Source organism: Trichomonascus vanleenenianus (assembly GCF_965637985.1).
Source record: "Trichomonascus vanleenenianus strain CLIB 3782 genome assembly, contig: TRVA0_052S, whole genome shotgun sequence".
Lineage (NCBI taxonomy): Eukaryota > Fungi > Ascomycota > Dipodascomycetes > Dipodascales > Trichomonascaceae > Blastobotrys > Blastobotrys vanleenenianus.
In genome coordinates this window covers 65,575-87,205 of record NW_027481835.1, presented here as the reverse complement: position 1 = coordinate 87,205, position 21,631 = coordinate 65,575, and the positions used below count along the sequence as shown (strand labels likewise).

General features: G+C 50.7%; 16 protein-coding genes across 16 annotated transcripts; 9 read left to right on the top strand and 7 right to left on the bottom strand.

The window, feature by feature from the left end:
* Nucleotides 1-26: 26 nt before the first annotated feature.
* Nucleotides 27-1,166, bottom strand: SER1 (O-phospho-L-serine:2-oxoglutarate transaminase; the record flags this gene model as incomplete). Its single annotated transcript, XM_076687218.1, has 1 exon — nucleotides 27-1,166. One exon carries the CDS (start codon nucleotides 1,164-1,166, stop codon nucleotides 27-29), a length of 1,140 nt encoding a protein of 379 aa, XP_076538591.1.
* A 1,107-nt stretch (nucleotides 1,167-2,273) lies between these two features.
* TRVA0_052S01156 (uncharacterized protein) lies at nucleotides 2,274-2,726 on the top strand (the record flags this gene model as incomplete). The annotated part of the gene is made up of 1 exon (XM_076687217.1): nucleotides 2,274-2,726. One exon carries the CDS (start codon nucleotides 2,274-2,276, stop codon nucleotides 2,724-2,726), a length of 453 nt encoding a protein of 150 aa, XP_076538590.1.
* Nucleotides 2,727-3,126: 400 nt separating this feature from the next.
* TRVA0_052S01134 (uncharacterized protein) lies at nucleotides 3,127-3,399 on the top strand (the record flags this gene model as incomplete). Its single annotated transcript, XM_076687216.1, has 2 exons — nucleotides 3,127-3,235; nucleotides 3,293-3,399. The coding sequence occupies 2 exons, from the start codon at nucleotides 3,127-3,129 to the stop codon at nucleotides 3,397-3,399; spliced, it is 216 nt and encodes a 71-aa protein (XP_076538589.1).
* A 578-nt stretch (nucleotides 3,400-3,977) lies between these two features.
* TUF1 (translation elongation factor Tu) lies at nucleotides 3,978-5,261 on the top strand (the record flags this gene model as incomplete). Its single annotated transcript, XM_076687215.1, has 1 exon — nucleotides 3,978-5,261. One exon carries the CDS (start codon nucleotides 3,978-3,980, stop codon nucleotides 5,259-5,261), a length of 1,284 nt encoding a protein of 427 aa, XP_076538588.1.
* Nucleotides 5,262-5,428: 167 nt separating this feature from the next.
* TRVA0_052S01090 (uncharacterized protein) lies at nucleotides 5,429-5,745 on the top strand (the record flags this gene model as incomplete). Its single annotated transcript, XM_076687214.1, has 2 exons — nucleotides 5,429-5,578; nucleotides 5,626-5,745. 2 exons carry the CDS (start codon nucleotides 5,429-5,431, stop codon nucleotides 5,743-5,745), a joined length of 270 nt encoding a protein of 89 aa, XP_076538587.1.
* A 113-nt stretch (nucleotides 5,746-5,858) lies between these two features.
* Nucleotides 5,859-6,269, bottom strand: TRVA0_052S01068 (uncharacterized protein; the record flags this gene model as incomplete). The annotated part of the gene is made up of 1 exon (XM_076687213.1): nucleotides 5,859-6,269. One exon carries the CDS (start codon nucleotides 6,267-6,269, stop codon nucleotides 5,859-5,861), a length of 411 nt encoding a protein of 136 aa, XP_076538586.1.
* Nucleotides 6,270-6,696: 427 nt separating this feature from the next.
* Nucleotides 6,697-7,230, top strand: IMG1 (mitochondrial 54S ribosomal protein bL19m IMG1; the record flags this gene model as incomplete). Its single annotated transcript, XM_076687212.1, has 1 exon — nucleotides 6,697-7,230. One exon carries the CDS (start codon nucleotides 6,697-6,699, stop codon nucleotides 7,228-7,230), a length of 534 nt encoding a protein of 177 aa, XP_076538585.1.
* A 554-nt stretch (nucleotides 7,231-7,784) lies between these two features.
* On the top strand, nucleotides 7,785-8,171 carry TRVA0_052S01024 (uncharacterized protein; the record flags this gene model as incomplete). The annotated part of the gene is made up of 2 exons (XM_076687211.1): nucleotides 7,785-7,821; nucleotides 7,876-8,171. 2 exons carry the CDS (start codon nucleotides 7,785-7,787, stop codon nucleotides 8,169-8,171), a joined length of 333 nt encoding a protein of 110 aa, XP_076538584.1.
* An 82-nt stretch (nucleotides 8,172-8,253) lies between these two features.
* Nucleotides 8,254-8,703, bottom strand: TRVA0_052S01002 (cytochrome b5-like heme/steroid binding domain-containing protein; the record flags this gene model as incomplete). Its single annotated transcript, XM_076687210.1, has 3 exons — nucleotides 8,254-8,284; nucleotides 8,341-8,572; nucleotides 8,619-8,703. 3 exons carry the CDS (start codon nucleotides 8,701-8,703, stop codon nucleotides 8,254-8,256), a joined length of 348 nt encoding a protein of 115 aa, XP_076538583.1.
* Nucleotides 8,704-8,826: 123 nt separating this feature from the next.
* On the top strand, nucleotides 8,827-9,192 carry PKR1 (Pkr1p; the record flags this gene model as incomplete). Its single annotated transcript, XM_076687209.1, has 1 exon — nucleotides 8,827-9,192. The coding sequence occupies one exon, from the start codon at nucleotides 8,827-8,829 to the stop codon at nucleotides 9,190-9,192; it is 366 nt and encodes a 121-aa protein (XP_076538582.1).
* A 298-nt stretch (nucleotides 9,193-9,490) lies between these two features.
* Nucleotides 9,491-12,162, bottom strand: KAP95 (karyopherin beta; the record flags this gene model as incomplete). The annotated part of the gene is made up of 2 exons (XM_076687208.1): nucleotides 9,491-12,063; nucleotides 12,123-12,162. 2 exons carry the CDS (start codon nucleotides 12,160-12,162, stop codon nucleotides 9,491-9,493), a joined length of 2,613 nt encoding a protein of 870 aa, XP_076538581.1.
* A 789-nt stretch (nucleotides 12,163-12,951) lies between these two features.
* TRVA0_052S00936 (uncharacterized protein) lies at nucleotides 12,952-14,691 on the bottom strand (the record flags this gene model as incomplete). The annotated part of the gene is made up of 1 exon (XM_076687207.1): nucleotides 12,952-14,691. The coding sequence occupies one exon, from the start codon at nucleotides 14,689-14,691 to the stop codon at nucleotides 12,952-12,954; it is 1,740 nt and encodes a 579-aa protein (XP_076538580.1).
* Nucleotides 14,692-15,520: 829 nt separating this feature from the next.
* Nucleotides 15,521-16,723, bottom strand: TRVA0_052S00914 (uncharacterized protein; the record flags this gene model as incomplete). Its single annotated transcript, XM_076687206.1, has 3 exons — nucleotides 15,521-16,113; nucleotides 16,195-16,629; nucleotides 16,681-16,723. The coding sequence occupies 3 exons, from the start codon at nucleotides 16,721-16,723 to the stop codon at nucleotides 15,521-15,523; spliced, it is 1,071 nt and encodes a 356-aa protein (XP_076538579.1).
* A 370-nt stretch (nucleotides 16,724-17,093) lies between these two features.
* BUD23 (18S rRNA (guanine1575-N7)-methyltransferase) lies at nucleotides 17,094-17,882 on the bottom strand (the record flags this gene model as incomplete). The annotated part of the gene is made up of 1 exon (XM_076687205.1): nucleotides 17,094-17,882. One exon carries the CDS (start codon nucleotides 17,880-17,882, stop codon nucleotides 17,094-17,096), a length of 789 nt encoding a protein of 262 aa, XP_076538578.1.
* A 1,216-nt stretch (nucleotides 17,883-19,098) lies between these two features.
* On the top strand, nucleotides 19,099-19,332 carry TRVA0_052S00870 (uncharacterized protein; the record flags this gene model as incomplete). Its single annotated transcript, XM_076687204.1, has 1 exon — nucleotides 19,099-19,332. The coding sequence occupies one exon, from the start codon at nucleotides 19,099-19,101 to the stop codon at nucleotides 19,330-19,332; it is 234 nt and encodes a 77-aa protein (XP_076538577.1).
* Nucleotides 19,333-19,948: 616 nt separating this feature from the next.
* On the top strand, nucleotides 19,949-21,559 carry ARE2 (sterol O-acyltransferase 2; the record flags this gene model as incomplete). The annotated part of the gene is made up of 1 exon (XM_076687203.1): nucleotides 19,949-21,559. One exon carries the CDS (start codon nucleotides 19,949-19,951, stop codon nucleotides 21,557-21,559), a length of 1,611 nt encoding a protein of 536 aa, XP_076538576.1.
* Between the last annotated feature and the right edge of the window lie 72 nt (nucleotides 21,560-21,631).

Here is a 21,631-nt window from a genome sequence, read left to right as displayed (position 1 = left end):
CTAGAAAGACAATTAGACGAGACAAACTAGGCAGAGGCGGCAAACTCCTTGAGATACGCAACAAGAAGATCAATGCTTTCCTCAGCGACGGCGTTGTAATTCGAAACACGCATACCGCCAACCGATCGGTGGCCCTTGAGACCGGTGAGCTGCCGCTCTGTAGCACCCTTGAGGAACTTATCCTCGTCCTTGACGCGGAAAACAATGTTCATCCTGCTTCGCACAGAGGGATCGACAAGAGTCTCGTACACCTCGGGGTGGGCATCCAGCACCTCGTACACCTTGGCAGCCTTGCGGTCGGACTCAGCCTCCTGAGCCTTCAAACCGCCCTTCTCCAACAGGCTTGCCATGCACAGGTTCACCACCTCAACGGCGAGAATCGACACAGTGTTGTATGCAGAGTTGTTGGCGCAGATTAGCGCGAAGTCAAACACGCTGGGCGTGATTGGAGCCCCGAGCTTGCGCAGCTCCTCAATCGGCGGCCGCTCAAGCAGATCCTTTCGGATAATGTACAGCGACACGCCGGCAATGCCAATGTTCTTCTGAGCACCGCCAAAGATGAGCCCGAACTTGGAAACATCAATATTTCGCGAAAAAATGTTGGACGACATGTCGGCGACAAGGGTCACGCCTTTTGGCACGGTCGGTACTTCTTTGAACTCGACACCGTGGACCGTCTCGTTGTCGCAGTAAAAGACATACGACGGGTCCTCGCTGAAGGACCACTCCGACTGCGGAGGAATTGATCCATACTTGCCGGCCTGCTTCTTGGCATTGGTCACAATGTGTGCCGGCACGCCGAGCTTGACCGCCTCCTCGTAGGCCTTTTGACTCCAGGCGCCAGTAATAATGTAATTGGCCGTGCCCAGCCGGCCCGTTTTGGCAACGTGGGCGGCCGTCATGTTGTACACGACCGAAGCGAAGCCACCCGTGCCCCCGCCCTGGGCAAAGAAGACGGTGTGCGTGTCTGGTACATCCAGCAGCTTGTGCACCTTCTCCTTGGCCGCGTCGATAACGGCAATGGCATCCTTGGACCGATGGGAAATTTCTCCGAGACCGATGCCGTTGCCCTTGTAGTTGAGGAGCTCGGTTGACACCTGCTCCAGCACGGGGGTCGGCAGCAGGGCTGGGCCTGCTCCAAAGTAATGTGGCTGGGGCCTTGACATGATTTCTTCTCTTCTTAGCTACGGGGGGAATCGAGAGCTAACAAGGATTGTCCGGAAAATGGTTCGCATTGGTTGGCCCGGAGGGGTGACTCAAAGAACGGAGCTGCTCCAGCCGCGTGCCATTAGTCCCAGCCGCACATACCCCTACACCCTTCGATGGACCGCCATGTCATCGAAAGACCAGGCAACAATGGCTATTAATTGTCGAGGTACAAAGAAATACTCCACCGTCGATTGAGATGTAGACTACGAACATCAGATGGTAGTGCATTGCAGTGTATTCAGGAGAGTTTCACCAGCGGGCAGTTGCCTAGATCGCGGGAGAAGGGGCTGTTCATCCCGGCTGACAGCGCACGTCATGCGGTCAGAAAGGACCCCGGCTGTAGTTATGTACGATCGGTTATACCACCGTATTACTACTGCCTCTGCAGAGGGAGGGGGCAATTTAGAATTGAGGAACGGCGCATATGGCAGGAGTCGCTCTTTGTACCAAAGTTCTCTTATGACAGGAGGTTAGGAGAGGGCTGGTTTGGGCCGACCCCGCGGGACGGTACCTGGTTAGAGTTTGACAGAAGGATACTGTACCCCTGCGAGTCTTCGATGGTGAAGGATCTACCCAATTGAGTTTACTCTATTGGGCCGTGGAACGATATTAGCTGCCTGATCGGTGTGGGTCGAACCACTTGCCGGGGGTGAGGCGTAACGGTTCTTCGCACCCCTAGGATTAGAAAAATTAGTGCGATTTATAGGTGTCATTTTCCTTGAAGGATTTTTCTTTCTTTCGGTTCTTCACAGTGCGACATCTGGCGATAGGGAAAGAGACATTGGCAGTACCAGCGACATATTCCAAAAAATCGCACATCTACCCGGTACCTTTAAGAATCTTAAGGCATTTAAAAAGCACTATTTGCAAGAATAGGTTGGCACTAATAAGCGCTATTTGCAAGAACCGTAAGGCATTAAAAAGCGCTACCTGCAAGAATAATAAAGCACCATAAAGCGCTATTTACAAGAATCAAAGCATTATAAAGCGCTACCAAGAATCGTAACGCATTGTTAAGCACTAACGTGTCGAAGCTCGTTTTTGGTTCGGCACGGCAAACTGGAATGAGGCTCCAAGAGAAGAAGTATGAGTTGCAGAGCAGCATTTTGCACTTGCAGGATCAAATCACGTACAAGAGACGTCACATAGCATCGCTGGAGCGGCTGGGCCGGAACGAACTGCACATACGGTTAGCCATGGAATATGGCTCGCACTCGCCGTCGCCCGCGGCGAGCCGAAGCACCTCACTGGGGTCCATTGCTAGCTATAGCACTGCGAGTACCGGTCCAACCACCTCCTTGTGTCGGGGAGTGACATACTGCTACTCCGCGACAGATGTACGAATGGACGAGCTGCGTTTAGAGCTGAGCACGTTACAGTACCTGCTTGCCAAACGCAGTAAAAAGCTCCTTGAGTTATGCAGGCAGGAGCACCACCAGCAGCGAGAGCAACAACAGCAGCCGAAGCGGCCACAGCGGTATTATCCCGCTGACGACGAGATCAATTTTGTGTTTTAGTGCCTTACATACAATATACAACTTTTCTGCCCTACGACAAGGTAAATGCCACGACCGTAATATATATACGACAGTACCCCTGGAGCTTAGTCTTCTCCCGTTGTATCGTATAGCGGCTGTCGGATGCATGGCTGCAGTTGTGTTGCATTCCTGCGTCTCCCTACGTGGAGTATTGTAGAACTACATGTACAATGCAACTACCCAGTAGGCCGCGCTATCAAATGCAATCCCACCGTACAAATTGATTAGTTTCCTACAACAGGCGAACAATGAGGATATATATTAATTTGTCCGTTTTAAGTCTTGAAACAACCCCATACCCTACCTACTTGTCGTCATATAGCCAAGGACACAGATAAATACCAACCGAGATCACCAGGAACGTCCAACCATTATCTCAATGACCGCGCCTTCCAGAGCTATCTTAGAACACGCTATTGAAGAGATTGAATTCGAGCTGATTGACCACGAACTCATCGCTAATTGTTACCGCCTGCTGCTAAATTTTGGTATGTCCGTCCCCACCTTCCCCCACGCCCACAACTCACACCATACTTTCCTATTAGGCGATATCGAGGACCTCAACATTGAAAAAGGGCTCGAGGAAACACAGAATGAGGTCGACAGGCTCAACCGCATGCTCTTGAAAAAGATGCGCGAGTACCATTCATGACCCCACGCTACACGGCATTCTATTTATATACATGTATTGTTCAATTACTAACCCGTATTGATTTGCATTCCAGACCTTCTGCAGGAAGGGAAGATCCGACGCCCCACCATTGTATGTGTGTAACAAATGGCCTCGTGGCGGTGTAGCTATCATTTAGTGTGGCTGTAACAACATTTTTGAAGAATTTGTGTTCCACTAGCCACAGCGCCGTGGGGCTGTTACCATGCCGTTGGGAGAGTTTCTCATCACCTTGGGGGGGGGGGGGGACCAGCCCCCCCTGTGTCTTCGCAGCGCGGAGAAATAACTTTAGCTGTACCACTTTATGCTGTTATAGAGCCTCCGCGCGGTGGAGCACGGGACGAGGGCCTGGGGGGAACGAGGGTGTCCCCTACGACAATACAGTACTGTACAAAGCTCTCTACGGGTGTCGTTAATGTTCGGGATGGATCTTATCGGAGCGTCGGGATCTCGCTTGCGCACGCGAGGAAGAAAAGTAGTGAAATTTTCCGTCCGCGACCAATGAAAATGAAATTTTCACCCCCAACCCTTTCACCCTTTCTCCTTACTCCGAGTAGACCATGTTTTCCGGATTGAGAGTCAGCTTGCGAGCGGCAGCTCGAAGCATGCCGGTGCTTCGAAAGAGCACTCCGCTTACGGCCATGCGATTTGCTTCCTTTGAGCGAAAGAAGCCACACATGAACATTGGTACCATTGGTCACGTTGATCACGGTAAGACCACTCTTACCGCCGCCATCACCAAGGTGCTGTCCGAGAAGGGTGGCGCCAGCTTCCTTGCGTACGATGCCATCGACAAGGCTCCAGAGGAGAAGGCCCGAGGTATCACGATCACTTCTGCCCACGTTGAATACGAGACCGACAAGCGACACTATGCCCACGTTGACTGCCCTGGCCACGCTGATTACATCAAGAACATGATTTCCGGTGCCGCCCGAATGGACGGTGCCATTATTGTCGTTGCCGCCACCGACGGTGTCATGCAGCAGACCAAAGAGCACTTGCTGCTTGCCCGACAGGTTGGTATCCAGAACTTGGTTGTCTTCGTCAACAAGGTCGACACCGTTGAGGACGAGGAGATGCTGGAGCTGGTCGAGATGGAGATGCGAGAAATTCTTTCTGAGTACAAGTTTGACGGTGACAACACCCCGGTCATTATGGGTTCTGCGTTGTGTGCCCTCGAGGGCAAGCGACCAGAGATTGGTGTCCAGGCTATTGAGAAGCTGCTTGATGCCGTTGACGAGCACATCCCAACCCCAGTCCGAGACCTTGACCAGTCCTTCATGATGCCAATTGAGGGCGTATTCTCTATCCCAGGCCGAGGCACTGTTGCTACTGGCCGAGTCTCGCGAGGTATCCTCAAGAAGGGTGAGGAGGTTGAGATTGTTGGCTTCAACGAGACCCCAATCAAGACCACTGTTACCGGTGTTGAGATGTTCAAGAAGGAGCTCGACCAGGCCCAGGCTGGTGACAACGCCGGTCTTTTGCTCCGAGGTGTTAAGCGAGAGGACATCAAGCGAGGTATGGTTATTGCCAAGCCAGGCACTGTTAAGGCCCACACCAAGTTCCTTGCTTCCCTCTACGTTCTCACCGAGGCTGAAGGTGGCCGAAAGACTCCATTCGGCACCAATTACCGACCACAGCTCTTCATCTCGTCCTCTGATGTTACCGTTGTCCTGACCTTCCCAGAGGGCGTTGAGGAGTCCACTCAGATCTTCCCAGGTGACAACACCGAGATGGTTTGCGAGCTTGTTCACCCAACCGCCATTGAGGCCGGCCAGCGATTCAACGTCCGAGAGGGTGGCCGAACTGTCGCCACTGGTTTGATCACTCGAGTCATGGCTTAAAAGCCTTTAAATTATTTCTGTAGGATACTTGTAAATATCGACTATTTTTTTGTTACTTTACTACATTATATCTCGTATTTATTAAAGGTAAGTAGAGGGTGGCTGAAATCAATTGGGGTTTCTCGGCGACCGGCACTCCAGACCACTCAAAGATTCCTCGGATAACCATGGGGATCGTGTACAAAGATGAAGAGTTAAACGGAGTTGTTAAAGAATATAGCAGCTTTGTGAAAAGTATGAAGCGAGAAGGAGATGTTCTACACGTGGTTACCCTTGAAGAAGAGCAGCATCGAGTCCAAATCACCTCCGCCGGATGGGTATGATGATCCAACGACTGAGACCGAATACAACTAACTTTCAACAGAGTGTAGATGGCACAGAACAGATTTTCGAAACAAGCGAGGCATTGCTGATGTCAATTTCTCCAGAGTTTGCAAAACTATGGCATAGTGAGCTATTCTCGAAACTCGCGAAGCTTCAGTAAAAGTTCCCATAATAACTCTCTACGATTCGGTCCTAATGAAACACAATCAATGAAAAGAGATTAACGAAGCAGAAAAATGCAAACAGTTACTACATGTCATAAATAGAAATAAATTACTCGTCATCATCATCATCGCTAGAATAGTCTTCATCGAAGAAGTCCATGCCTTTGGGTTTCTTGCTACTGGAGGCAGATGAAGCTGGACTGGATGAAGAGGCACTACTCGATTCAGCCGCAGCTTGTACAGAAGCCGATTCTCGCACGCTCTTTACTAGTTCCTCGCTTTGCTCGAGAAACGCCGCATCGTCAAACTTCTTGTTAAACTGACTGCGCTCTCCAGCCTCAACAATGGCCTTGAGCTTTGACTTCTTCTTCTCCCTTGCCTGCTTCTCCAGCTCTGGCTTCGCTTGCAATGCCTTGGCCAGGTCCCTGGCTCGCCGCACGGTCCCTACTCTTTGGCCACCCAGCGTTCGGTACTGATCGTTTTCTGACTCTGTAGGCTGGCGCCGTCGGCGTCGCGCCATACGCCCACCCTGTGCTCTCAGCTGGCTGCCTAACCCCCCTTTGCCACCGCATAGTCGACCCACAAGGCAAACGCTCACTGTGTCATGAGCCAATAACTCACCGCAATCACTAAAGGGCTTGCCTGATTTCAGTGTGACGTAAACGTTATCAGCCACCACCGGCGGGATGCGCACGAATATCTCATCGAGGCATTCATCCACTCCATCTCCTTGACGCAGGTCAACTGCAAAGTCTCTCAGCCCAGGGAAGGCCTCTACTAGAACCCTCACCATCGTATTTTTCGTCCCCTGTATCAATGTACTGATGGTTGTTGTGGGCTTATCGTAAATGTTATGTGGCGTTGCGCGCGTTGGGAGTTTGGCGGCCACCATCGAAAATTTGAAAATTTCAGAGATCACGAAGTGTGTGAATACACGACAGTGGACTATGCTTCAGAGCCTGATATCAAGACGGGGTCTGCCGAGAACGGCGGCCCTGGGCCAGGTGCGGACCTTCATTATCCCAGTCAAGAAGACCAATGTCATTGATGTGTACAAGCAGACCGCTCGAGCCATCCCCAGGGGCACCACCGCCGTGCTCGAAACTGAGAAGCATCTCATGGCCAAGTATGACCCGACGGGCGAGAAGCAGAAGTTTATCGCGCGAAGCAGCCCGCAGTCCGTCAAGCCGGGCGATATTGTCCGAGTGCGAAAGAAGGACGGCAGCTCCTTTGTCGGCATGAACATGGGCGTCAGCAGAAGCAGCGTAGGATCAACCATCACCCTGCGGAATCAGATCCTTGGCACTGCTGTCGAGATGGTATATAACGTGTTCAGCCCCGAGATCACTTCTCTGGAGATCCTGCGACACCCAGTCAAGGCCAAGAAGAAGGCCAAGCTGTACTACCTCCGGGGCAACATCCAGCACGACGTGGGCGACATCGACGCAGAACTGCGACGTGCTGAGCGACGTCGAAAGTAACCACTCATGCATTCTTACCCTTTCCATCTTTTAACGTTTGTAAATAGCTGAATCATCCCGTGTACCATTGTTCCGTAGACTCACTACGCAATCCTGAAGACAATTGAACTATACATATTGATGCTATGAAATGTACTGATATGTGATATATGCCTAAAACCTTGATCTGCGCTAATACAGTAGATGCAAGATGGTAGAAGCTGAACATATACTACCGGTACTGACATGTGATATATGATGCATAGTATATGTACCATAGTTGAAAGCTTCACGGGATTGGCAGTCTTGCTAGTTGTAGCGTGTTAGCCACTTGGGCCGTAGCTCGGCTACGCCCGGGTTTAGAATAAACTAGGCCCTTATATAGTCGTCGCCTTGGCTTGTTCATGTTGAATGGCTATACGGGGAATTCGGCCCGGACATAACGGCCTTCCGGTTCACAGCCATCTTTGACATTATCTAATATATTACCACGAAGGACCATGGCAGGCAATCGACTGGAAGAGCAGGCTGGATGGGGAAGCATAATATTCCTGTCATGCGCGATAAGCATGATCATGGCCTGTGTACTATATGTCACCCGTAGATACTGGCGTAAGTCTTTTCCTCCTAATACTAGAAGCGGCAACTAACTACGATCCCTCACAGTCCCGACATGGCGAGCATTCGCAGCGCGATACCTCAATAGACAACAGTACTCCTTTCTCGCTGACCAAGATGCTGGCCTCTCCTCTCTGAATTTCGATTTGTCCACTAATATCGCATCTGGTGACGCCCGCCAAGGGCTGGATGCCAGTGCAAAGAAAGAGATTCAGCGGCTCATGCGGCAAAGAGGCATTGATTTCGACGAGGCACGGGAAATATTCACCAAACAGCGGTTCTCAGAACATGGAATTGGACCAGATGGACGCCCACTTGACCCCAAGGCTGTATTCTTCTCATAACTCCCCAGGCCTTACAATCCCCCACAGCTGTACTACCTCCCCTCCCCCCTGAGGTCGAATTATATATTTCTTTTAACTTTCCTTAGCTAACTACTTTGCCTACAATGTTGTATCTACACTAGCGTTAGTATATATATATATCAAGAGAACATCCACAATTGATACTCACCGCTGGCTGAAGTACATCATCCACTCCTCCAAGGTCTCCTTCTCCTTGTCGGTAAGGGCGGATACATCGTCGTGGACGTGTTCCGCCTCGAGCGAGCTCTTCGCCAACGCACATGAGGCGTCCTTCCCAGCAAATACATGGTAGCTGCCCCCTGGGCCATACCGTTCCTTGGCCTTGGTCACGTCAAACACAGTACCCCGGATAGCGACATAGATCTTGTCGTTCTTGACCCCTACACGACAAAGTTAGATATTGTCCCCCAGTCATAATGGACTTACCGTCGAACTCGGCGAGCTGCTCAAACGTAAATGAGTCGTCCTTTGGCGGATTGAGTTCGACAGGCTCCTTCGGCGCAAATCTCATCTGGTCGCAAGTTTTGTCGTGATGCACCTTGCTCCTCCGCTCACATAAAAATATATCCCCCCCCTCCTCCTCCTCCTCCTCCTCCAAATACCCGTTCCCCCCCCCCACTCATTAGTAAAAAATATGGAATTCGTTACTGATCTGTGGAAGTCGATCCTCGAGCCCGGCGCCAACCCGGCTCTTATCAAGGCGACGCATTTCTCGTTTGGCGCCCTGCTGCTGACGCTGGTGAGCCTGCTCGTGGCGACGTGGAACTACCACTTTGCCATGCTCTCGCTCATTGCGGCTGGCCTCTGGGCAGCAATTACGTGGTTCATTACGGAAATAGAGGCCGAAAAGGAGAGACTGAGGCAGCAGGAAAAGGAGACGGCGGAGGAGCCGCAGAAAATCGTGCCAAAGACGAACCCCGAATCAGAATCTACCAGAGCTACAGAATCTACCAAAGCCACTGGATCCAAGCCCTCGGGGACTCGATCAAGAAAGATCTAACCATCTTGCCTCAAGTAATGTCGATTCAAGCCTTCTGGGACTCAATCACGAAAGATCTATCTCAAGTAATGAACTCTTAATATTTTGTTCCATTTTATGTATATAACCAAAATACACACAATCTATTAAACAATTCCTTCTCCGACTTCGTGAAATCCTGATAGACCATCCTTTTTTCTCTGTATCAAACGCTAAATTATTAGTATGGTATCACTCGCAGTCGCCAAATCATATCATCTCTGCTATAAATACTAGGGGTGGGGGGTGGGGGGTGGGGGGTAGGGAAAGGGGGTTGGTATTAAGCAATCTGCTGCTGCAGCTTCTGCTGCTCTCGAGCCCACCGAGCAGTATCCTTGGTGGCGGAGGAGAAGGTTCGATCGCGGGCTCGTCGGATGAGGTCAGTGACCCACGACTCTCGGTAGTACGTGGCAAACGTACCGCTCGAGTACATCTGCGCAATGTCGCCAATGAGGCCGACAACCGACCGGATAATCGACTCCCGCTTCATGAACTCAAAGTCGTTCTGGATCATGGAGAGGAATTGGAAAACAGTAGGAACATAGGTTGAGAGCGCGTCGGGCGTGTCCCGGAAGCCAGCCACAATGCCGACGTATGCGTCAACAATAGACTCCCGCAGCCGGTCGACGTACTCCATGAGGTCGTAGCTCGAGTCGGGCGCAGCCTGGATCTGAGAGGCCTCCACGAGCACCTGCATGACACCGCCGAGGTAGCCAGCGAACCCTTGTGGGCCCACCGACGACGCAATGTCACCAATGCACGACAGAATCATGGGCTTGATCTCCTTCGGTGCGTCCTCCTTCTGCAGGTTGGCCATGAAGGCCCGCATGAAGGTGTCCGTGTACTGCTGCACGTTGCTACCGAGCGAGTGGCAAATGTCGGCCACGAGGCCAATGGCAGTGTTGCACGTCTGACTGTCCGTGTCCTCGAGAGCACGCATAAGGTACGGCATGAACGCGTCCATGTACTTCTGGAAGTTCTCGTTGATGGCCATGGCCACGGCGCCAATGGCAATGAACACGTCCTCCTCGGTGAGCGAGTTGGGCAGCCGGTTCTCCAGCAGTTGCAAGAACAAAAGCATGAGCTTGTCGGCACCCGACAGGACTTCGTCGCCAATTCGCCGGATAATGTTGGTGAGCAGGCCCAACAGGTTGATCTGCAGCTCCTCGACAACTGCCCGGTCGTCGGTGCTGACAATCTGCTTCTGCATCTCGAGCGTCTGCTCGAGACGGCCGAGAATGCCGCTGCTCAGCGTTTCGACGATACCAACAACGTCGTGTGGAGAGAAGATAACCATCGTAGACAGGGCCTCGTAGGCAGAGGTTCGCGACGAGGCCTCGTTGTTGTCCCGCGACGCCGAGTTGAGAAGCGCCTCGACGAGGGGCTGGTAATACCGCGACATCTCAGAGGTCTCGAGACGCGGGCCCTCCTGGTTCAACTGCTCGACAAGGTTGATAATGGTCCAGCAGCAGTTGGTCGAGACCTTGGGGTGATCGCGCAGGCCGTACAGCAACGCGTCAATGATCTGCGGCAGGTCCTGCTCAATGTTGATGCCCTCAATGACGAGATCGGCCATTCGGCCAATGCACCACGCGACCGTGTCCTTGACGTGGAGGGACTGGTCCTTCATGAGACCCAGCAGCGGCGGCAGCGCCTGGCCGATAAGCGTCTTGAGCTGCTGGGGATCGGGGCCATCGAGGATGGAGCCAAACGCCATGACAGCAGCCTCACGCTCCTGCCAGTTGGGGGAAACAATGTTCTTGCTTACAAAATCAAGCGTTGGCTGGACAACGAAATTGCCAGTGTTCTGCGCAAACAGCTGGAGACAGGCGCCGGCGGCCATGGCCACGCTCCAGTCGTCGTCGTTGTAGTCCTCCTCCTGGCGCGTAAGCAACCCCAAAAGAGTGGGCAGGATGCGCTCGAGGGCACTCTGGGCAAAGTGGAAGTTCTCGCGGTGCCAATCTGGTGGGACGCCGCCCGTCTCCGCAAGCTCAGTGTCCTGCAGCGAGATGTCAATCTCCTCCTCGCACACAGTGCTCCAGAACTCGACGGCCATGCTCGACACCATGTCGTCCTTGCTGTGCATGCCATTGACGGTGAGGCCAAACAGCGCCTGCTCCATGTACGGCTTCATGTACTGGTAATAGAGGCTCATGATTCGCCCGAGGGCGCCAAACGCCGACGCCTGGAGTTCAGAGTCCTCCGACTGCGTCGCCTCGCAGACGACCTGCATGACAACATTACGCTCGCCCTCGGTCGCAAAGTTGGCCCGCACGAAGCTCAGCGAGTTGACCAGCGCATTGAGCGCCGTCACCCGCACACTCGTGTCGGGCTCGCGGCTGTGCGCACCCTGAATGATGGCCGTCAGAATGCCGTCAGCCTGTGATGCGACACCGGCGTTGGCCGGGTCAGCGTTCTCGCAAATGTAGCCAATAGCCAGCAGCGACGCACGCTTGACCGTCGTCGGCTGCGACACCTCAGTGTTGGCGACGAGCACGCTCGTCAGGTCGGGCCACTCGCTGCGCGGCAGCTCAATGTCAGCAATGGCCGCAATGAGCTGCGCCGCCGCGTTCGAAACGGGCGTGTTGCCCGAGACAAGGGCCTCGAGAGCAGTCCGTTTGATCTGGGTCTTCGCGTCCGCGTCAAGCGCGATCCATCGCTCCGACTGGAAGTTGCGCTTCCGCGCGTCTTTTGAAATAAGCTCGTTCTTGAGGTTGAGCGCCGCCAGCATGCGCACTTCGGTCCGCTGCTCAGCACTCGCCAGCACCTGGGTGAGCATGCCCAGGTACGGCACAAAGTGGTTCTTTGCGGCATCCTGAAGCTCAGCCTCAGCCTGTGCCCGTATCTGCTGGTCTACACACACAAATTATTAGCGGCCATTAACAACAACTAAGGAGAATTAATCAACGTACCTGGCTTCTGGGCGTTCTCTAAAAGGATTGCGATATCCATATCTAATGTCCGTGTGACGTGGTTTCAAACTCTCGCTCGCTCTCTCTTTCTCGTCTGTCAAGTCTGCTGTCGGCGGCTTCGATAACCGGGATTCCCTCTCGCTCTCTCTCTCTCGTCGATCGTGCCGTGCCACGGGGAGAGTCAAAAGTTTAAGTGACAAAAAAGTGCCGTCTCGTGTCGAATTGGTCCACCGAAAAAAAAAAAAGGCCGATTTGTTTGGTTTTCCGCACACAAGGTTGGTCGCCAGGCCAATATGCACTGCGTGTGGGCAACAAGAAAACCTTTTGCTGGAGACCTTCTCCCGACGCGCGCTCCCACTCAACCGGACCGCCGTCAGGGCACTGGCCGCCGGCAGGGTAACCCGCAGAACAACAAAAAAATTAAAAACTACAGGCGACAATAACCCCTGGGTCCCAGAATTTGATTATACAATGGGGTGCTATAACCAAAATGGGGAAAATTATATTGGCCCACTAAGGGGCGAGGGGAGGACAAGGCAATGTAGTTGCGAAGGGTGGAGGAGGGCGGCGCCGGCGTAGTCTGGGGACCAGGAAACTTTTGGGCACGCCTGCAGGGGTGGCACTTTTGTAAACAAACGAGACGCGTGTGGCGATTTTTGTCTGTCTACGCGGTTCGTTACCGCGTATCCCGCCCTTTTCCATGGCAACCGTCTGTTTAGACGATGGTGCAGGTGAATCGACGGTACGTGAACCACAGACACTGCGTAAGCCCTTCATTGATCCAGTAGCGTATACCCGGTAATATTAGATAGCGTAGTGTAGTAATGAATCAAGACCCTCCAATCCATTGGTCGAGGTAATAGGACATTTTGCGGCGGGAGCTGATGGTGCCCGTGTTGACTGTAGGGATGACGCGCCGGATGGGGAGTTGGGTGCAGAACGCCTCCAGCTCTGAGAAGCTTGAGTGCTCCGAGTAGGGGACCTTGAACAGCTGCACCTTGCCCCTCATCTGGCGGCACAGCTCAAGCTCTTTTATCGTAAACGTATGAGCATGGGACTTGGAGCCGCGAAAGTTCCATCCCGTAGGAATGAATGCAAGACAGTGGGTGTATTTCTTCTGAAGGGGTCCGAAGTAATCATTGATCCCTTGCCAGGTGAGATCTCGCATACCCACTAGATGCACTGCACATTCGACTCCAAAGTTGCTGAGAAGTGTAGAGAGGTGGGCGTCTTCCAATGCTTGCAACGTCTCCATCTTGCGTTCTCTGGCGAAGATTTTGCTTCCCAATGCCTCTGCAATACTTACCGCCAGCCGTTCCTTGCCAATAGTATACGTTCCAACCAGGATCAGCGGTTTTACACTACTAGTACTACTAGTACTAGATATAGTGGTAGCAGTACTCGAGCCCAAGGCTTGGAAAAACCGGTCAATTGTTTTCAGAGTGCCCAACTTGCCTTGAGCAAACCGCTCCACGTACGCTGCACAACTCTCGATAACGCTCTGCTGCGACGGGAACATGTAGGTCGGATCGAGATAGGTTGTGTCGAGGTAGACGGTGTCTATTGGCTGCTTTTTCAGCAGGGCGCGCAGCGGCTCAACGTGATGGGTAACAGAGGCACGGAAGTCCCCTGTGTGAAGTACAGTCTTGTCGGGGGCTCGAAATAGAATGATTGCCGATCCGGGACAATGATTAGCATCGAGAAATAGCACCTCTATACCTTCTATGACTACCCACTCATTCAGCGGAATAGTTCGGATTATATTGTAGTCGACGTTCAAGTGCATTTGTAATAAATTGGCTGTCGCCGGCGTGCAGTAGATAATGCCGTGCTTCCAGCTCTTGCACAGCCCGCCATAATGGTCTGAATGAAAGTGCGTAAGGAAGAACGACGTTACGGACTGAATAGGGCCATAGCAAAACGCATCTACAGCAATCTTCGTGTTGCCAATCTCAATTACCTTGTAGAATGGGTATGGCCTGCTCTTGGGTGGTTTTTTGCCCTTCTTGTCCTTGCTAGAACTAGACGAAGTCGTCGAAATCTCGTCGCTTTCTTTTACACTCGTAGACTCGGCGAGGATAATATAGGTTTCTTCTCCTTCGCAGCTTTCAGCTTCAAATTCCACGCCATCGTCGACAAATAAATCATCACCAACAGCTATACTGTCGTCGGCGCCACCCGCTATTTTGTCTTCACCAGCGATCCTGTCATCTGTCTCGAATTCAACAGTTTCGTCGCCGGCCTCGAGTTCAACAGCAATATCATCACCCGTCACATGGTTTATATCGTCATCGGTCTCGGATTTTATATCGACAACAGTGTCGAGTTCAACAGTCTCAACCGTTTTCTGTTCAATTTTGATCTCTTCCACCTCCACCTCGTCCTCGGTCTCCTCTCCAAGACACTGGTTTGCATGGCGATACCGCTGGTTCTCCGTAAGATGAGTTATCTCAGTTGAACAGATGGGACAATATACTGCCGGACAGGGGTAGGCGGTGAAAAAGCTGTGAATCGTGCCCTCGGTTTTACGGCGTTTATTACCGCTCTCTGGACAATCTCTAGACGCCATCACTAAACTCCTCAAGTGGCAAGCACCATGGCTAGGCGCGTATCAAGTGTCAGTTATGTGGTTACGCTACCGTGCCGTTACAGTACAGTGTAGTACGTAATTGGAAAAGGTTGTCAATTCGCGTCAACAGTTCGGGTGCCGCGAGCGCACTGGACTATAAAAGGCCCACCACCCGATAAATTTTTTTCTCTTCTTCAACATCAGTAGGTTATACTATCACTTAAGATATATAACTATTACAATCGAAGCTAATGCTTCAGCCGGCTTCGATGTCCTGCAGACAGAGTTGCTAGCAGTTGCGTCAGTTGAAAGATATCCAGAGTCTAAATAGCTCAGTGGATATTTTTCCGTTCCCTGCTTCGTCGAGCTACTTCGCCGTGGGTGTTCTTGCTAGTCCATTATCTTAGAAGCACTTTGCTTTAATTGAGATAGTGCGAGGCCATACAGCGATACATTTCTATAACTACATAAAGCTTTTTTTTAACATGCAATAGGTTTGACTGTACACGTTCACTTTCAACTTCGTTAAACTTACACTACTTTGAGGGACCTGTCCCCCAAACCCGCCGTAACTGGACTGTATCGGGGATGTTTAATCTCCATCGTATATCCTAGTCAACGTCTTTAAAAATTCGATTACAAGTTTTGAATATGCGATCTTTCGAAAAGTCGTTGTCTTCACCAGGTTCAATTTCAACTTCCCCGGAGGACTAAACAGCCTGTAGCTCGACCCATGATATTTTAACGCGATTATTTCCCCATGTCGCGATTGATCCCAGTCAACCGACATTAATAATATTAGATGACAAATTACCTGTATATTAATGCATTATATCTTTATAAAATCTTTTGAAAAGTCGTCATCGTCACCGGAATCAACTTCTGATTCCGGTGAGCTTTCTTCGTCAGAGTCCTCTTCACTTTCATTTTCTTCTTCTCCGACTTCTTCGACTTCTTCATCTTCATCTTGTTCCTCTTTAGCATAAAGCCCACTAGCTAGCATGTCAAGGTCAATGTTCTTCGCCTTGCTTTCCTCTTCAGTATGCTTTACATGATGCTCGCTATTGCGCAGAATATGCTTCAACTTACAACCATGCCTTGAACATGAGCCAGTAGACGCAAAGTCGGGACACTCAAACACATGCCTCTTTTTGCATTTGTCGCCCTCTTCACAGTACCCGTCAATTGCAAATTCCCGACACACGGGAGCCCCCGCAGGAACGTCCATGTGCGTGTATTTGCAATTGTCGCTGGTACAGTTACCCTTGAGATAAAACTGGCAAAGAGGTGAGTTGTGAGCGGTGGGTTTATGGCTCAACGTGCAATCAGGACGATTACACTTGCCCATCAGCCAGTGCTTACAAATGCTAATATGGTTATTATCATGCTTGTACGGGCAGGATAGCCCTCGTCCACAAGTGCCTAAACAGCACGCGTAACGCTAATGTTAGTAATCTCAGGTATTCAATGCAAAATTAGAGAGTAGGGGGAATGGATATATACCAGTTTTAGTGTAATAAGGACAGGCCTTGTCAATATGCTTGGGTCTCATCAAGTTGCCTGACTTCGTCCGCACATACGGAACACCGTTTACGACGGCTTTCTTCGGGGTGGAATCTCCTTCGGGTATCCCTTCTCGCACTAGTTTCGATCCGTGCTTCGATGTCTTGTACACTACACCGTTAATTTCCACTGTCGACGGAGTCGGTCTCGTTGTATTTTTCGTCACCTTGGCGTTCGTATTAGCCTTTGCTGTCTTTGGGTTCGTCCACTGGGCTCCACTGAAGCGGCCCTGCTGATTATTTCCCCATCTTCCTCCTCTTTGTGAGTAATATGGCGCCGGACGCGACCGGTAGGGAGGCGCACTATTGCTACGGCTATTACTAACGCTGCTATTTAGACTACCATTACTGTTATTCTTGTGCCGGTTGATCGCACCTTTATAACACGATGTTAGTGTGAACATTCGATAGATTTCGTCTAACCTACCTGCTAGCTTGGCGATCTGCTCTAATAGTTCGGCATCCGACATTGCTCAAATGCGTTGTTGGTAAGTGAGAGGGTGTTGTGACACAGCCAATTTTCTTAAGGTGCGACGCGCGAAGGTTGGGAGTATTCGCTTCCGCCGCATTCCATGAGGCTACTCTTGAGTGCTTAAATAATTGGCCTATTTAACTGGTTGACAATTCGTAACTGGTTGGTTATTCGTAACTGGTTATACTACTGACATGAGATACCATATACGTAGTTAAAGTTTCCATGACATTGACAGTCTTAATAGTTGTAGCGCGCTAGTCACTTGGTGCCCAATCCCTCAACCCCCCCCTGTAGCTCGGCTACGCCGAGAGTGTGTAAATTCGTAAAACTGGTCGTCATTAAATATACATAAGGAATTAAATGGATTAGAACTTGGGCCGTCGTTTTCTCGCAGTGTATTTACTGTCTCTGGCAACCTTCTTGCCTCGTTTCGTCATGAGCTCCTTCTTTCGCTTGATATAATCCTTTCTAGTCTCGTCCTGCTTTCGCTTTCTGATTCGTCGTTCGATATCAACACTGACACCCTCAAGGTTAATGCCGTCCTCGCTGACACCAGCGGTTAGTACGAGGTAGTACTTCTTGTTCTTCTTGCTCTCTGCATCGTCAATGACAACACCACCGCCAAAGCCTGCCTGTTTGGCAGCGCCTTGAATGGCATCGAGCTGCTTCTCGTTAGTAGGATAGAATTGACATGCAACCTTGCCGCCACGCTTAAGGGCGGAGAAGAGAGTCTGGAAGAAATGCAAAAGTCGTTTTTTCGGGTCAGCCAGGGAAGTATCCGCATTACAGAGCCATTGGATTGCCGAAATGCTAATGGCGGCGTCAAAGGACCCAGCACGAAACGGTATCCCCGAGCCCATATCGGCCAGAAACAGGTCACCGTCGACCTCTCTGTCCAGTGCGTTGCCCAGCATGGACGCTGAGATATCCATACCGACCCACATGTGGCCCTCTTCCGTCAAGATCTCTCCAGACAGGCCAGATCCACATCCGATATCAAGAATATGCTGGTTCGGAGCAAGATTCAACAGCTCCAGGGCTCGCAGGGTCATCGCTGCCTGGATATGTTGCACTCGCGATGAAGTCGTGTACTTCTTCGACTCGTCATCGTTATAGAACACCTCCGGGGGCGCAGTGTACTCTGGTCTCGACATCTCTATCTATGGCTTTGATCCAGTCGCATTTTGAAATTTTTTGGTGCCAAATAAATTGCCGGGCCGGGAGGCAGTCTGCGTGAATATCTGAGACTGATAAATTATCTCAGTCCGAAATCGCCGCACGCGGCTCTTCCAACTGGCAACTGGCAAAATGGTAACCGAACTCATCACATAGCGACCCCTGCGAAGCTTTTGCATGTACTGTTCATCATTCATCGTCAGCAGCAAAACGATGCTCGCTGTTCTTGAAGGGTAAAATATACTTACCATGCCATTTACACTTCTGTTCCCATTCAACCATCAGGTAGAATCAAAAATGGAAGAGCTTCTGTCCTAATCGTAGTAGTTCTGTGCTATACTACCGTCGTGGAATTGATGGCAGACCAATAATCTGCAAACAAGTGTTTCCTCCTTGAGAGAGTTGCAACTGTATAGACCAATTCGCACTGATGAGCATTTGTTGGGCACCGCCCAAAGTTTTATGTAACGGTAGAGCAGAGAGGTAAAGTTTGTTTTTTTGCACGGAATCTTTTAGGGGTGTGGCATTAGGCCACAAGCAATATGGTAGTACACTAGTATAGACCTCCGCCACCGAGTTCAAACCTCAGCAATTCAGTTCGTCTGCTGCATCGTACGTAATCGTCGACCATCGACCCACATATGGAGCATCTAGGCCTGATTCAACTGCGTGCACGGAGTTGACATTTGTCGTTCTATTCCTTAACTCCAAAATCACGCATTCGAAGATGGTTTCCCTATTTTCATAGAATTAAAAAAAGGGCAACTAGTAAACAGAATGAAGTACAAGCTGCTGCAGGGAATTGATGGACCTTAGGAGGTTGACATATGTGGGAGTCCATGCACGTTAGATTCATCGGAAGACAGGCGGCTCTCCTTCCACCCATGCATGCAGCCGTTAACTGTCCGTCGTGCAGTAAATAGTGCAGCGTACAGTACGTACTACATGTATGAAAAGGCAACCGCTCTTTATTTTTATCTTATTGGCGGTGAAAGTTGCAAAGATATGCACGCCGAGACGGTCAATAGGCGCATTGCAATGGCCAATCAGCAACGCGCTAGTAATCTAATCAATCTCATCTTTCCGCATTTGGCAATCGAAGAAGGCGAAAAGGGGGGAAGCAAAAGAAGTATAAAACAGAGTCCGCTTCCTCAGGAGATGCAGTGTTTTATTCAGTCTATCAGTCACGAAAAGATGAAGTTCTCTGCTGTTGCAATTGCCATTGCCGCCTTGGCCTCTACCGTCGCTGCCGTGACTCCAACAGCCGTCCCCACTATTCCAACTGGCACCGTCACTTCTGCCCCAGCCAATGTCTGCAAGCGAAAGCCAGCAACGTCTAGCGCTCCAGCCGTGACTACTGCTCCAGCCGTGACTACCGCTCCAGTCCAGACCGTCCCAGTTGAGACTATCGAGGCTTCCACCATTTAAATCTTCAACAAACGATAGATAGATAGTTCTAGACCGCAATGATGTAGCCTTCGATGATTCAAGAAGGGGGCTTTCAGATACTTATTCTAATGTGTAATTTAGACTTGTAACTCACATGTAGCATGGTCCCAAGATCAATGTAATTGTAACTCACATCAATGCAAAGACTCGAGCCATAGGCAGGTGGTTATAACCTTGTAATACGGCGGTGTATTTGCACGCCTAGCCCGTCAACGTCATAGCTATGGCCCCTCGTTTTGCGGCATCGTGATGGGGGCATAATGGCTCACCAAAGGGGGAGGGGGGTGGGGACTCCTCTCTTGGTGCGGATGATGGCAGCTCATCCTCGCATTGCCAGACTACCGATCGATCTCCAGCAGACACTTGCTCCAATACAAATCTGAGTAAGATCGTTTCCGTCGTATCGTTTGGGTCGTTTAATTACGCCGGATATGAACGAGGTGGCTGGGGTGCATCGAGTGCCGTGATATACGCCTTTGGTGAGGTTATCCCAGAACGGCGGCCCTATACACGGGTCCCCCGGATCACTATCATAAGGTACTTTAAAAGGTAGGCGATCCTCCAAGGACAAAATATTGGCATTTTGTAAATAGGTATGACACGGTTAAGGAAGAGATCCCGGAAGGAACGGGAGGAAAGGCATTTGGCAAAGACAATTGATGACCAGCTCAAAGGGTTTGGCCACTACCGAGAGCACCTTGCCAGCGACAACACCTATGCCGAGAGTATCAATACATCTCCGGAGACAAGCAGCAGTGAAGATCTCACCTCGGTCGCAGCGGCCGAAAGCGATTCCGTACTCTTAGATACGAAAGCTAAGGCGGTTAGAAAGGAAAAAGAGCAGGCTGTGGCGAAGCGGTTAAAATATCGGTTCAAGCCTCTAAGTACTCGACATGAGAGCAGCATCCTCGATCAGAAGTCGAGCCGGAAGTCTCCGTTCTTTGGGTTTTATACTCTTTTCTGGGTAACTGTGGCATTTGTGGTGGTCCGAAGACTGATATACAACTATCTCAAGCACCAGCAGTTTGGCATGAACATTGCCAGTCTACTGTTCCGCGACCTGGTCAAAATCGCCCTCACTGACTTGCTCATGTACGTTTTGACCTACTTCGGCGTGTTTCTTCAATTGGCAGTTAAACATGGCCTCATCGACTGGGACCGCACTGGATGGGTTATTCAGAACGTTTGGCAGGCATCATTCTTGTTTTTCTTTATGTGGTTCGCTGACTACATGAGATTCCCGTGGATTGGGTGTGTGTTCCTGCTCCTCCATTCACTGGTTCTTCTCATGAAGCAGCACTCGTATGCTTTCTACAACGGCTACTTTTGGAAAATCAGTCGAGACCTGGACAATGCTAAAAAGCTGGTGGCAAAGCTCAGTTGTTCAGAAGATGGCAAAGATGAGGAAGCTCTTAGCCGACTTAATGAACAAATTGATTTTTGCATCGAAGAGCTTAATGATGGTCAAATTACCACGGCCAGGTTCCCGAATAACATTACGTTCAGCAACTATTTTGTATATTCCATGTTTCCGACGCTGGTATATCAGATTGACTACCCCCGCAATGATCGCATCCGGTGGTCCTATGTCGCCGAGAAGGTCATTGCCATCTTTGGTGTGTTTTTCCTCATGATTATGGTTGCAGAGACCTTCCTGTTCCCCATCGCTATGAAGGCAATCGAACTGCGGAACCGGTCACCTTACGAACGGCTCAAGGCGTACCCGTTCATTCTGCTCGATCTCGTCCCGCCGTTCATCCTCATGTATCTCCTCGTATTCTACATCATCTGGGACGCAATTTTGAATGCCATTGCTGAGCTCACGCGTTTTGGTGACCGCGAGTTTTATGGCGAATGGTGGAATTGCGTCAGCTGGGACCAGTTTGCTAAGGACTGGAACATGCCTGTTTACCGGTTCCTGTTGCGGCATGTTTATCACTCGTCCATGTCGGCGCTGCGCGTATCCAAAATGACGGCCACTGTGCTGACGTTCCTGCTTTCCTCGTGTGTCCATGAGCTTGTAATGCTGGTAATCTTCAAGCGGCTCCGAGGATACCTACTCATTCTCCAGATGTGCCAGCTGCCTCTGGTAGTGTTATCCCGAACGCGATTCCTCCGCAATAAAGAAATTCTCGGCAACATTGTGTTCTGGGTTGGAATAATCACAGGGCCGTCACTCATGTGCTCCCTCTATCTGACATTTTAACTTGCAACTATTTGCGACTCCATATTTATCTGAGATTCTCCCTGTTTAAACGGTATGTCGAGCCAGGCGGAG